Below are 12,061 nucleotides of genomic sequence, written 5' to 3'. Positions count from 1 at the left end.
CTAGTAAGGCTTGTTTGCAGTATTTTGCCAAGGAAACAACTCTGCATCCTCCAGCACGCTGTGGGACATCTTCTGCATGAAGGAGAAGTTCCTAGCACCTTTTGTTGTTGCAGAATCTTCAGCTTCTTCCATCCAGAGGCAGCCATTTTGCCCCTTCATCCGGGATTTCGTGGGCTCCTGCCTCCCTGGACCCTTTAGCGACTCTTGGACTTGGTCCCCTTCCTTTGCAGGTCTTCAGGTCCAGGAATACGTCTTCAGTGCTTTGCAGTCTGTTGTGGTCCATGCAAAATCCTTTATCACGACTTTGGTGTGTTTCTGGGGAAATAGTAGTACTTTACTCCTACTTTCCAGTAGGTACCTTTATTTTTAGTAACACTGAGTATTGTCTTACTTATGATATAGTATCTATATGATAGGTGGTATTGCATGAGCTTTGCATGTCTCCTAGTTCAGCCCTGGCTACTCTGCTATAGCTACCTCTATCAGCCTAAGCTGCTAGAACACTACTACTCTACTAATAAGGGATAACTGGAACTAGCACAAGGTGTAAGTACCATTGGTACCCACTACAAGCCAGGCCAGCCTCCTACAATCATGCAGTGCTTTTTGCGCGGAAATTAGTCTTTTAAAGTGCTTGAACACGCGCAACCAGAATCATAGCCAGCACTTGCTATAATCTCTTTTAGAATTAATGTTTGCCTCTTCAGAACTATACTAGCCATTGGCAACTTTAGAATGCTACTAACGAAGTACATAAACAGTACCTGTGCTTGGTACTGAACAAGAAATTCCAGTAGTTGAAATCCTGGTTCGCTGATTTGATAATAGGCATTTCTGATCACTGTATTTAAGGAAGTCTGCTGTGCACGTAGCAAATCCCCAAGCCAGAGCTCAACTGGGCCTTTTGCACTCACTGGATTGTCCAACTAAAAAAAGAAAGGCACAGTTTAAAAATACGGATTCTTTTGTTTCATTTTATGGACATATACTTGTTTAAACAATACATGTTAATGAGGGAAATAGAACAGAAAGATCTGGCTTACATTTTTAGTTATACAGTTGGTACAGTTCTAGTACTAGAGAAATACTTTTTTTAAGCAGCACATAAGTACAAATCAAGTAGTATATTTTTGTGTATGTTCTTTTGTTGATTTCATTTAGTAAATTGCATTTTCCCTTTTAATTTTGATGTAACATGCTTATGTGTTGATACTACACCAGCATTCAATCAATATTAGTGCAATTCTGTAAAATAGCATCAAATAAAGAACACGTTACTTACATTGTTACGCCTTATCTGATACTCTAGCTAGCAGATTCCTTATCTTGCAATTATCCCCAGATGTCAGACTGGATCCGGAAATTTGCAAGCAATGTCTCTGTGCCCCGGCATGTGGCATCGTTTGGCACAATATCTACGTAGCGGCGTTGTCCATGCCAGAAGTGACGTAAGCAAGGCATAAATAGGTTCCACCTCATTGCAGTGACATTAGTTCATTTTCACAGCTTTCCACACCAGGAGTGTGGAGTCATAATGAGAAAAGACAACTAGTGTGAATTTCTAGGGCCCTCATTCTTTAGTCAGGTTCCAGAGTAGGAAGGAATGGACCTGTGGATAGACAGAGTCTCTGCCAGATGAAGTGCCACTGAAAGCATGAAACCTGTTCATTCTGATAGACACTTCTAGCCACAGATTCCTTATTTAAGAATAGATACCCAAGCAATGCCTCCCTTGAGGTTGGTTCACAGACGAGAAAGACCTGCAGGATGGACTGTCCAGGCACTAATGATTAGTACATGTGTGCAAGAAAGCCCACATTGAAGCTTAACAGATGTCCAGGAACAGATCTTAGCATGTCAACACAGTGGTTGGAGCATTGGCACTGGTAGAATGAACCCTCAGGTAGTTGATTATTGGAGAGTGCACTGCATGATATTTGAGCAGAGCACTATCCAATCAGGAGATCGATAATTTCTGCACAGCCTTTCCTTTCTTGGCCCTGACGTATCCTATAAAGAAATGATAATCCAACCTGAAGTCTCTTATGAGGTCAAGGTAGACCAACAATGTTTTTTTAAGTCCAGACAGAAGAGTCTCTCCTCTTCCTTAAAAAGATGAGGTGGGGCATAAAAGCTAGGCAAAGTGATGATCTAGCCTACATGAAAAGGAGTGACTACCTTCAGAAGGATTGAGGCACTTGCCTCAAAGACCAGTTCGTCATGGTTGAAGGTAATATACAGAGGATTCACCATAAGTGTCAACAACTCACTGGCCCTCCTGGCCAATGTAATGGTGTAGGAGGCTGGCTGGCTTGTAGTGGGTACCAGAGGTACGTACACCTTGTGCCAGGTCCAGTTATCCCTTATTAGTGTAGAAGAGGTGTTTCTAGCAGCTTAGGCTGATAGAAGGTAGCTATGGCAAAGCAGCTTAGGCTGAACTAGGACACATGTAAAGCTCCTACTATACCACTGGTGTCATATGCACATCATAAGAAAACACAATACACAGAAGTACTAAAAATAAAGGTACTTTATTTTTATGACAATATGCCAAAAGTATCTCAGTGAGTACCCTCAGTATGAAGATAAGTTATATACACAAGATATATGTACACAAACCAAAATTATGCAGGTAATAGCAAGAAAAGTAATGCAAGCAGTGTAGAATTACAGTAGATTGCAATAGGAGCACATAGGTATAGGGGCAACACAAACCATATACTCCAAAAGTGGAATGCGAACCACGAATGGACCCCAAACCTATGTGAGCTTGTAGAGGGTCGCTGGGACTGTAAGAAAACAGTGAGGGTTAGAAAAATAGCCCATCCCAAGACCCTGAAAGGTAGGTGTAAAGTGCACCGACTACCCCCAGAGAGCACAGAAGTCGTGATAGGGAGATTCTGCAGGAAGAACAAACACCAGCAATGCAACAACAGTGGATTTCCGGACTTGAGTACCTGTAAAACAAGGGGACCAAGTCCAATAGTCGCGACTGTGTCGAGAGTGGGTAGGAGCCCAGGAAATGCCAGCTGAGGGTGCAAGGAAGCTGCCACCTGTTGGAAGAAGCTTGGAGTTCTGCAAGAAAGAAGAGGACTAGGAACTTCCCCTTCGGAGGATGGATGCCGCACGTTGCGATGAAGCTTGCAGAGGTATTCCCATACAGAAAGACTGCAAACAAGCCTTGCTAGCTGCAAGCGTAGCGTTAGAGGTTTTTGGGTCCCAGAAAGGACCAGGAGGTCGCCACTTGGAGGAGGAGACAGAGGGGGCACCCAGCAACTCAGGGAGCCCTCACAGAAGCAGGCAGCACCCGCAGAAGTACCTGAACTGGCACTTGGAAGAAGAGTGAACCAGAGTCCACACGAAGTCACAAAAGGGAGTCCCACGACGCCGGAGGACAACTCAGAAGGTTGTGCACTGCAGGTTAAAGTGTTGGGGATGCAGGCTTGGCTGTGCATAAGGAAATCCTGGAAGAGTGCACAGGAGCCGGAGCAGCTGTAAATCACGCGGTACCCAGCAATGCAGTCTAGCGTTGGGAGGCAAGGACTTACCTCCACCAAACTTGGACTAAAGAGTCACTCGACTGTGGGAGTCACTTGGACAGAGTTTCTGAGTTCCAGGGACCACGCTCGTCGTGCTGAGAGGAGACCCAAGGGAACGGTAATGCAGCTTTTTGGTGCCTGCGGTTGCAGGGGGAAGATTCCGTCGACCCACAGGAGATTTCTTCAGAGCTCCTGGTGCAGAGAGGAGGCAGGCTACCCCCAGAGCATGCACCACCTGGAAACAGTCGAGAAGGCAGCAGGATCAGCGTTACAGAGTTGCAGTAGTCGTCTTTGCTACTATGTTGCAGTTTTGCAGGCTTCCAGCGCGGTCAGCAGTCGATTCCTTGGCAGAAGGTGAAGAGAGAGATGCAGAGGAACTCGGATGAGCTCTTACATTCATTATCTAAAGTTTCCCCAGAGACAGAGACCCTAAATAGCCAGAAAAGAGGGTTTGGCTACCTAGGAGAGAGGATAGGCTAGCAACACCTGAAGGAGCCTATCAGAAGGAGTCTCTGACGTCACCTGGTGGCACTGGCCACTCAGAGCAGTCCAGTGTGCCAGCAGCACCTCTGTTTCCAAGATGGCAGAGGTCTGGAGCACACTGGAGGAGCTCTGGACACCTCCCAGGGAGGTGCAGGTCAGGGGAGTGGTCACTCCCCTTTCCTTTGTCCAGTTTCGCGCCAGAGCAGGGCTAAGGGGTCCCTGAACTGGTGTAGACTGGCTTATGCAGAAATGGGCACCCAAAGTGCCCATGAAAGCATTTCCAGAGGCTGGGGGAGGCTACTCCTCCCCTGCCTTCACATCATTTTCCAAAGGGAGAGGTTGTAACACCCTCTCTCAGAGGAAGTCCTTTGTTCTGCCATCCTGGGACAAGCCTGGCTTGACCCCAGGAGGGCAGAAACCTGTCTGAGGGGTTGGCAGCAGCTGCAGTGAAACCCCAGGAAAGGCAGTTTGGCAGTACCAGGGTCTGTGCTACAGACCACTGGGATCATGTGATTGTGCCAACTATGCCAGGATGGCATAGAGGGGGCAATTCCATGATCATAGACATGTTACATGGCCATATTCGGAGTTACCATTGTGAAGCTACATATAGGTATTGACCTATATGTAGTGCACGCGTGTAATGGTGTCCCCGCACTCACAAAGTCTGGGGAATTGGCCCTGAACAATGTGGGGGCACCTTGGCTAGTGCCAGGGTGCCCTCACACTAAGTAACTTTGCACCTAACCTTTACCAGGTAAAGGTTAGACATATAGGTGACTTATAAGTTACTTAAGTGCAGTGTAAAATGGCTGTAAAATAACGTGGACGTTGTTTCACTCAGACTGCAGTGGCAGGCCTGTGTAAGATTTGTCAGAGCTCCCTATGGGTGGCAAAAGAAATGCTGCAGCCCATAGGGATCTCCTGGAACCCCAATACCCTGGGTACCCCAGTACCATATACTAGGGAATTATAAGGGTGTTCCAGTAAGCCAATGTAAATTGGTAAAATTGGTCACTAGCCTGTTAGTGACAATTTGAAAGAAATGAGAGAGCATAACCACTGAGGTTCTGATCAGCAGAGCCTCAGTGAGACAGTTAGTCACTACACAGGTAACACATTCAGGCACACTTATGAGCACTGGGGCCCTGGATACCAGGGTCCCAGTGACACATACAACTAAAACAACATATATACAGTGAAAAATGGGGGTAACATGCGAGGCAAGATGGTACTTTCCTACACTATTGGCCTGGAATTGTCTTTGAGTGTGTGTTCCTCATTTATTGCCTGTGTGTGTACAACAAATGCTTACCACTACCCTCTGATAAGCCTACTGCTCGACCACACTACCACAAAATAGAGCATTAGAATTATCTCTTTTTGCCACTATCTTACCTCTAAGGGGAACCCTTGGACTCTGTTCATGCTATTTCTTACTTTGAAATAGTACATACAGATCCAACTTCCTACATTAGTGGATCAGCGGTGAGGTACAAGACTTTGCATTTGCTGGACTACTCAGCCAATACCTGATTACATGGCTAAATTCCAAAAATTGTCATTAGAAACTGATTTTTGAAATTTGAACTATTTAAAAAAAAATTAACAGTCCTGCTAGGGCCTTGTGTTAGTCCCTGTTAGCATTTCTTTTAGAGTTTAAAAGGTTTGTAAAAGTTTGGATTAAGTTCTAGAGGTAGTTTTAGATTCTTAAAAAGTATTCCCACTTTTAGAAACAAAATGTCTGCTGCAGAAGAGATGGTGGTGGAACTCAACCTCACGCCTTACCTGCATCTTAGGATGTCATAGTCAAGGTCTCTCTGCAAAATCAAAAAGATAAAAACTGGTTCAAACCCTACCAAAGTACAGCTCCAGGAGCTTTTGGCAGAGTTTGCTAAAAACAACCCCTCTGATGATGGCCTCACAGAGGGGGATACTAGTGATGTGGAGGAATTCCCACCTCCAGTCCTAGATAGGGAGCCCAGGGTTTCTCCAACCCTAAATCCAGAAGTGATAGTCAGAGATGTTGCTTCTCTCACAGGAGAGTCCAACAGCTCTGGAAGCATTGAGGGCAGCCTCAATGAAGATGGCCCCCTGTTAGCCAGGATGGCCAAAATATTGGCTTTGGAGAGACAGCTCCTAGCCAAAGAAAGGGAAAGACACGAGATGGGCTTAGCTCCCATCAATGGTGGCAGCAATTTAAATAGGTTCAGAGATACTCCTGACATGCTAAAGATCCCCAAAGGGACTGTTTCTAAATATGAAGATGGTGATGACATAACCAAATGGTTCACAGCTTTTGAGAGGTCTTGTGCAACCAGAAAAGTAAACAGATCTCACTGGGGTGCTCTCCTTTGGGAAATGTTCACTGGAAAGTGTAGGGATACACTCCCTACACTCTGGAAAAGATGCAGAATCCTATGACCTCATGAAGGCGACCCTGATTGAGAGCTTTGGATTCTAAACTGTGGAGTACTGGATTAGGTTCAGGGGGGCTCAAAAATCCTCAAGCCAGACCTGGGTTGATTTTGTTGACTTCTCAGTCAACATACTGGATGGTTGGATTAATGGCAGTGGTGTAAATGATTATGATGGGCTGTACAATCTGTTTATGGAAGATCACCTTTTAAGTAATTGTTTCAATAATAAACTGCATCAGCATCTGGTAGACCTAGGCCCAATTTCTCCCCAAGAACTGGGAAAGAAGGCGGAGCATTGGGTCAAGACTACGGTGACCAAGACTTCCAAAGGGGGTGGCCAAAAGAAAGGGGTCACAAAGACTCCCCAGTGGAAGAGTGTTGAGACATCCAAGGATAAAAGTAAAGAGTCTTCTACAGGGCCCCAAAAACCTGCTCAGGAGGGATGGTCCAAAGCCTCTTCACAATCCAATTTTGGGTACAAGGATAAAAACTTTGATCCCAAAAATGCCTGGGGTCGTAGCTGTAATCAGCAGGGACACCAAACTGGAGACAAGGCCTGTTCCAAGAAAGGTTCCACTTCAAACTCTACTCCAGCTAGCACTGGAATAGCCAGTCTCCAGGGGGGGATCAACAGTGTGCCCAGAGCAAACCAGGGTTCACACTGAAGCTACATTAGTTTCTGAGGGTGGGGTGGACTTAGCCACACTGGCTGCCTGGCCTCCTAATATGTAAAAATACAGGCAGCAACTCTTAATTAATGGGACTAGTATAGAAGGCCTGAGGAATACAGGTGCCAGTGTCACAATGGTGACAGACAAACTGGTTTCCCCACCACAATACCTGACTGGACAAGCTTATCCAGTCACCAACGCTGACAATCAGACTAAAGAACATCCCATGGCTATGGTAACTTTAGAATGGGGAGGGGTCACTGGCCTGAAACAGGTGGTAGTCTCCTCAAATATCCCTGTAGACTGTTTGCTTGGAAATGACCTGGAGTCCTCAGCATGGGCTGAGGTAGAACTCAAAACCCATGCAGCCATGCTGGGTATCCCTAAACTGGTGTGTGTCAAGACAAGGGCACAGTGCAGAGCTCAGGGTGAAAAAAAGGTGTTGGAGCCTGGAATAATGGCCCAACCCTCCAAGAGAAAAGGAAAGAAGACTGGGGAACCAGATTCAACACAACACAAGAAAAAGAACCTCTTTTCCCAGGAAGAGGTTCTGCCCTCTGAGAGAACTGAGCCCATGGAGTTGAAACCTTATCAGGTTGAACTCTTAGGCCCAGGGGGACCCACAAGGGAACAGTTGTGTAAGGGGCAAGAAACCTGTCCCTCTCTTGAAGGCCTCAGGCAGCAAGCTGCTGAGGAAACAAAAGGCAAAATCACTGGAACACATAGGGTCTATTGGGAAGATGGACTCCTCTACACTGAGGCAAGAGATCCCAAACCTGGTGCCATTAGGAGAGTGGTAGTGCCTCAGGAGTTTAGGAAGTTCATTCTGACCTTAGCCCATGATATTCCACTGGCTGGGCATTTGGGACAAACCAAGACTTGGGAGAGGTTAGTCAACCATTTCTATTTGCCCAGCGTGTCCCAGAAAGTAAAGGAGTTTTGTGTCCCCTGAGCCACCCATCAAGCCAGTGGTAAGGCAGGTGGCCATCCAAAGGCCCCCCTTATTCCACTTCCAGTGGTGGGGGTCCCCTTTGAAAGAGTGGGAGTGGACATAGTGGGTCCGCTTGAACCTCCCACAGCCTCAGTGAACCAATACATACTAGTGGATCATGCCACTAGGTACCCTGAAGCAATTCCCCTTAGGTCGACTACTGCCCCTGCAGTAGCTAAAGCACTCATTGGTATCTTTACCAGAGTGGGATTTCCTAAGGAGGTGGTGTCTGACAGGGGTACCAACTTCATGTCAGCATACCTGAAACACATGTGGATTGAGTGTGGGGTGACTTACAAATTCACCACACCATACCATCCACAAACCAATGGTCTTGTGGAAAGATTCAACAAGACATTGAAGGGCATGATCATGGGGCTCCCTGAAAAACTCAAAAGGAGATGGGATGTCCTCTTGCCATGTCTGTTTTTCGCCTACAGAGAGGTGCCTCAGAAGGGAGTAGGGTTTTCCCCCTTTGAACTTCTGTTTGGCCATCCTGCAGGGGGACCACTAGCTCTTGTAAAGGAATGCTGGGAGAGACCTCTTCATGGGCCTAAACAAGATATAGTGGACTATGTACTAGGCCTACGTTCCAGGATGGCAGAGTACATGGAAAAGGCAAGCAAAAACCTTGAGCCCAGCCAACAACTCTAGAAGATGTGGTATGACCAAAAGGCTGCTATGGTTGAGTTTCAGCCAGGGCAGAAAGTCTGGGTTCTGGAGCCTGTGGCTCCCAGGGCACTACAGGACAGGTGGAGTGGCCCTTACCCAGTGTTAGAGAGAAAGAGTCAGGTCACCTACCTGGTAGACCTAGGCACTAGCAGCACCCCCAAAAGGGTGATCCATGTGAACCGCCTCAAACTCTTTCATGACAGGGCAGATGTGAACCTGTTGATGGTTACAGATGAAGACCAGGAAGCTGAGAGAGAACCTCTCCCTGATCTCCTCTCCACTGACCCTAAAGATGTCTCAGTAGATGGAGTGATCTATTCAGACACCCTCTCTGGCCAACAGCAAGCTGACTGTAGGAAAGTCTTACAACAGTTTGCTGAGCTCTTTTCCCTAACCCCTGGTCAGACACACCTGTGTACCCATGATGTGGACACAGGAGACAGCATGCCTGTCAAAAACAACATTTTCAGACAGTCTGACCAAGTTAAGGAAAGCATCAAAGTGGAAGTCCACAAGATGCTGGAATTGGGAGTCATTGAGCACTCTGACAGCCCCCGGGCTAGCCCAGTGGTCTTAGTCCCCAAACCTCACATAAAAGATGGTAAGAGAGAGATGAGGTTTTCTGTGGACTAAAGAGGACTTAATTCTGGCACCAAGACAGATGCCCATCACATTGCAAGGGCAGATGAGTTAATTGATAAATTGGGTGCTGCCAGATACTTAAGTACCTTTGACTTGACAGCAGGGTACTGGCAAATCAAAATGGCACCAGGAGCAAAAGAAAAGACAGCATTCTCCACCCTGATGGGCATTATCAGTTTACTGTAATGCCCTTTGGTTTAAAGAATGTCCCTGCCACCTTCCAAAGGTTGGTGAATCAAGTCCTTGCTGGCTTGGAGTCCTTTAGTGCAGCTTATCTTGATGATATTGCTGTCTTTAGCTCCAGCTGGCAGGATCACCTGGTCCACCTGAAGAAGGTTTTGAAGGCCCTGCAAGCAGCAGGCCTCTCTATCAAGGCATCCAAATGTCAGATAGGGCAGGGCACTGTGGTTTACTTGGGACACCTTGTAGGCGGAGGCCAAGTTCAGCCACTTCAACCCAGGATCCAGACTATTCTGGACTGGGTAGCTCCAAAAACCCAGACTCAAATCAGGGCATACCTTGGCTCGACCGGCTACTACAGGAGGTTTGTGAAGGGATATGGGTCCATAGTGACTCCCCTCACAGAACTGCCCTCCGAGAAAATGCCTAAGAAGGTAAACTGGACTATAGAATGCCAACAGGCCTTTGACACCCTGAAACAAGCTATGTGCACAGCACCAGTTCTAAAACCTATAGATTACTCCAAGCAGTTCATTGTGCAGACTGATGCCTCTGAACATGGGATAGGGGCACTTTTGTCCCAAACAAATGATGTTGGCCTTGACCAGCCTGTTGCTTTCATTAGCAGGAGGTTACTCCCCAGGGAGCAGAGTTGGAGTGCCATTGAGAGGGAGGCCTTTGCTGTGGTTTGGTCCCTGAAGAAGCTGAGACCATACCTCTTTGGTAGTCATTTTGTAGTTCAAACTGACCTCACACCTCTCAGATGGCTAATGCAAATGAAAGGTGAACATCCAAAACTGTTGAGGTGGTCCATCTCCCTACAGGGAATGGACTTTATAGTGGAACACAGAACTGGGACTGCCCATGCCAATGCAGATGGCCTTTCCAGGTTCTTCCACTTAGAAAATGAAAACTCTCTTGGGAAACGTTAGTCTCATCCTCTTTCGTTTGTGGGGGGGAGGTTTGTGTAAGGAAATGCCTCCTTGGCATAGTTAAACCCTGACTGTTTGACTTTGATGATGCCAAGTTATGATTTGAAAGTGTGCTGAGGCCTGCTAACCAGGCCCCAGCATCAGTGTTCTTTCCCTAACCTGTACCTTTGTCTCCACAATTGGCACACCCTGGCATCCAGGCAAGTCCCTGGTAACTGGTACCCCTGGTACCAAGGGCCCTGATGCCAGGGAAGGTCTCTAAGGGCTGCAGCATGTCTTATGCCACCCTGGGGACCCTTCACTCAGCACATGCACACTGCTTGCCAGCTTGTGTGTGCTGGTGGGGAGAAAATGACTAAGTCGACATGGAACTCCCCTCAGAGTGCCATGCCAACCTCACACTGCCTATGGCATAGATAAGTCACCCCTCTAGCAGGCCTTACAGCCCTAAGGCAGGGTGCACTATACCACAGGTGAGGGCATAGGTGCATAAGCACTATGTCCCTACAGTGTCTAAGCAAAACCTTAGACATTGTAAGTGCGGGGTAGCCATAAGAATATATGGTCTGGGAGTCTGTCATGCATGAACTCCACAGCACCATAATGGCTACACTGAAAACTGGGAAGTTTGCTATCAAACGTCTCAGCACAGTAAATGCACACTGATGCCAGTGTACATTGTATTGTGAAATACGCCCAGAGGGCATCTTAGAGATGCCCCCTCAAAACATACCCGACTTCCAGTGTGGGCTGACTAGTTTTAGCAGTCTGCCACACACCAGACATGTTGCTGGCCACATGGGGAGAGTGCCTTTGTCAATCTGTGGCCAGGAACAAAGCCTGTACTGGGTGGAGGTGCTTCTCACCTCCCCCTGCAGGAACTGTAACACCTAGCGGTGAGCCTCAAAGGCTCACCCCCTTTGTTACAGGCCCACAGGGCATCCCAGCTAGTGGAGATGCCCGCCCCTCCGGCCACTGCCCCCACTTTTGGCGGCAAGGCCGGTGGAGATAATGAGAAAAACAAGGAGGAGTCACTGGCCAGTCAGGACAACCCCTAAGGTGTCCTGAGCTGAGGTGCCTCTGACTTTAAGAATTCCTCCATCTTGCAGATGGAGGATTCCCCCAATAGGATTAGGGATGTGACCCCCCTCCCCACTGGGAGGAGGCACAAAGAGGCACAAAGAGTAGCCATTGGCTGCTATACTCCGAGACCTAAACACACCCCTAAATTGAGTATTTAGGGGCTCCCAGAACCGAGGAAGATAGATTCCTGCAACCTGAAGACGAAGAAGGACTGAGGCCTGAAGCCCTGTAGAGAAGGCGGAGATTGTAGGAGGCTGGACTGGCTTGTAGTGAGTACCAAGGGGTACTTGCACCTTGCACCAGGCCCAGTTATCCCTTATTAGTGTATAGGGTGTCTAGCAGCTTAGGCTGATAGATAATGGTAGCTTAGCAAAGCAGCTCAGGCTGAACTAGGAGACGTGTGAAGCTACTACAGTACCACTTAGTGTCATATGCACAATATCATAAG

At 47.4% G+C, this 12,061-nt stretch overlaps 1 protein-coding gene across 1 annotated transcript in view; it reads right to left on the bottom strand.

Annotated features, from left to right (window-relative positions):
• The window catches only part of DNAH8 (dynein axonemal heavy chain 8), a 9,979,189-nt gene that overhangs the window by 4,083,712 nt on the left and 5,883,416 nt on the right, over positions 1 to 12,061 (bottom strand). The window contains exon 45 of the mRNA XM_069236651.1: positions 765 to 926. Within this exon, the coding sequence (XP_069092752.1) occupies positions 765 to 926 (162 nt within the window). The remainder of the gene's footprint in view (positions 1 to 764; positions 927 to 12,061) is intronic.

The sequence above is a fragment of the Pleurodeles waltl genome, chromosome 5 (assembly GCF_031143425.1).
Source record: "Pleurodeles waltl isolate 20211129_DDA chromosome 5, aPleWal1.hap1.20221129, whole genome shotgun sequence".
Classification (NCBI taxonomy): Eukaryota; Metazoa; Chordata; class Amphibia; order Caudata; family Salamandridae; genus Pleurodeles; species Pleurodeles waltl.
Note: the sequence above shows the minus strand (reverse complement) of the source record. Positions and strands in the feature narration are given on the sequence as shown.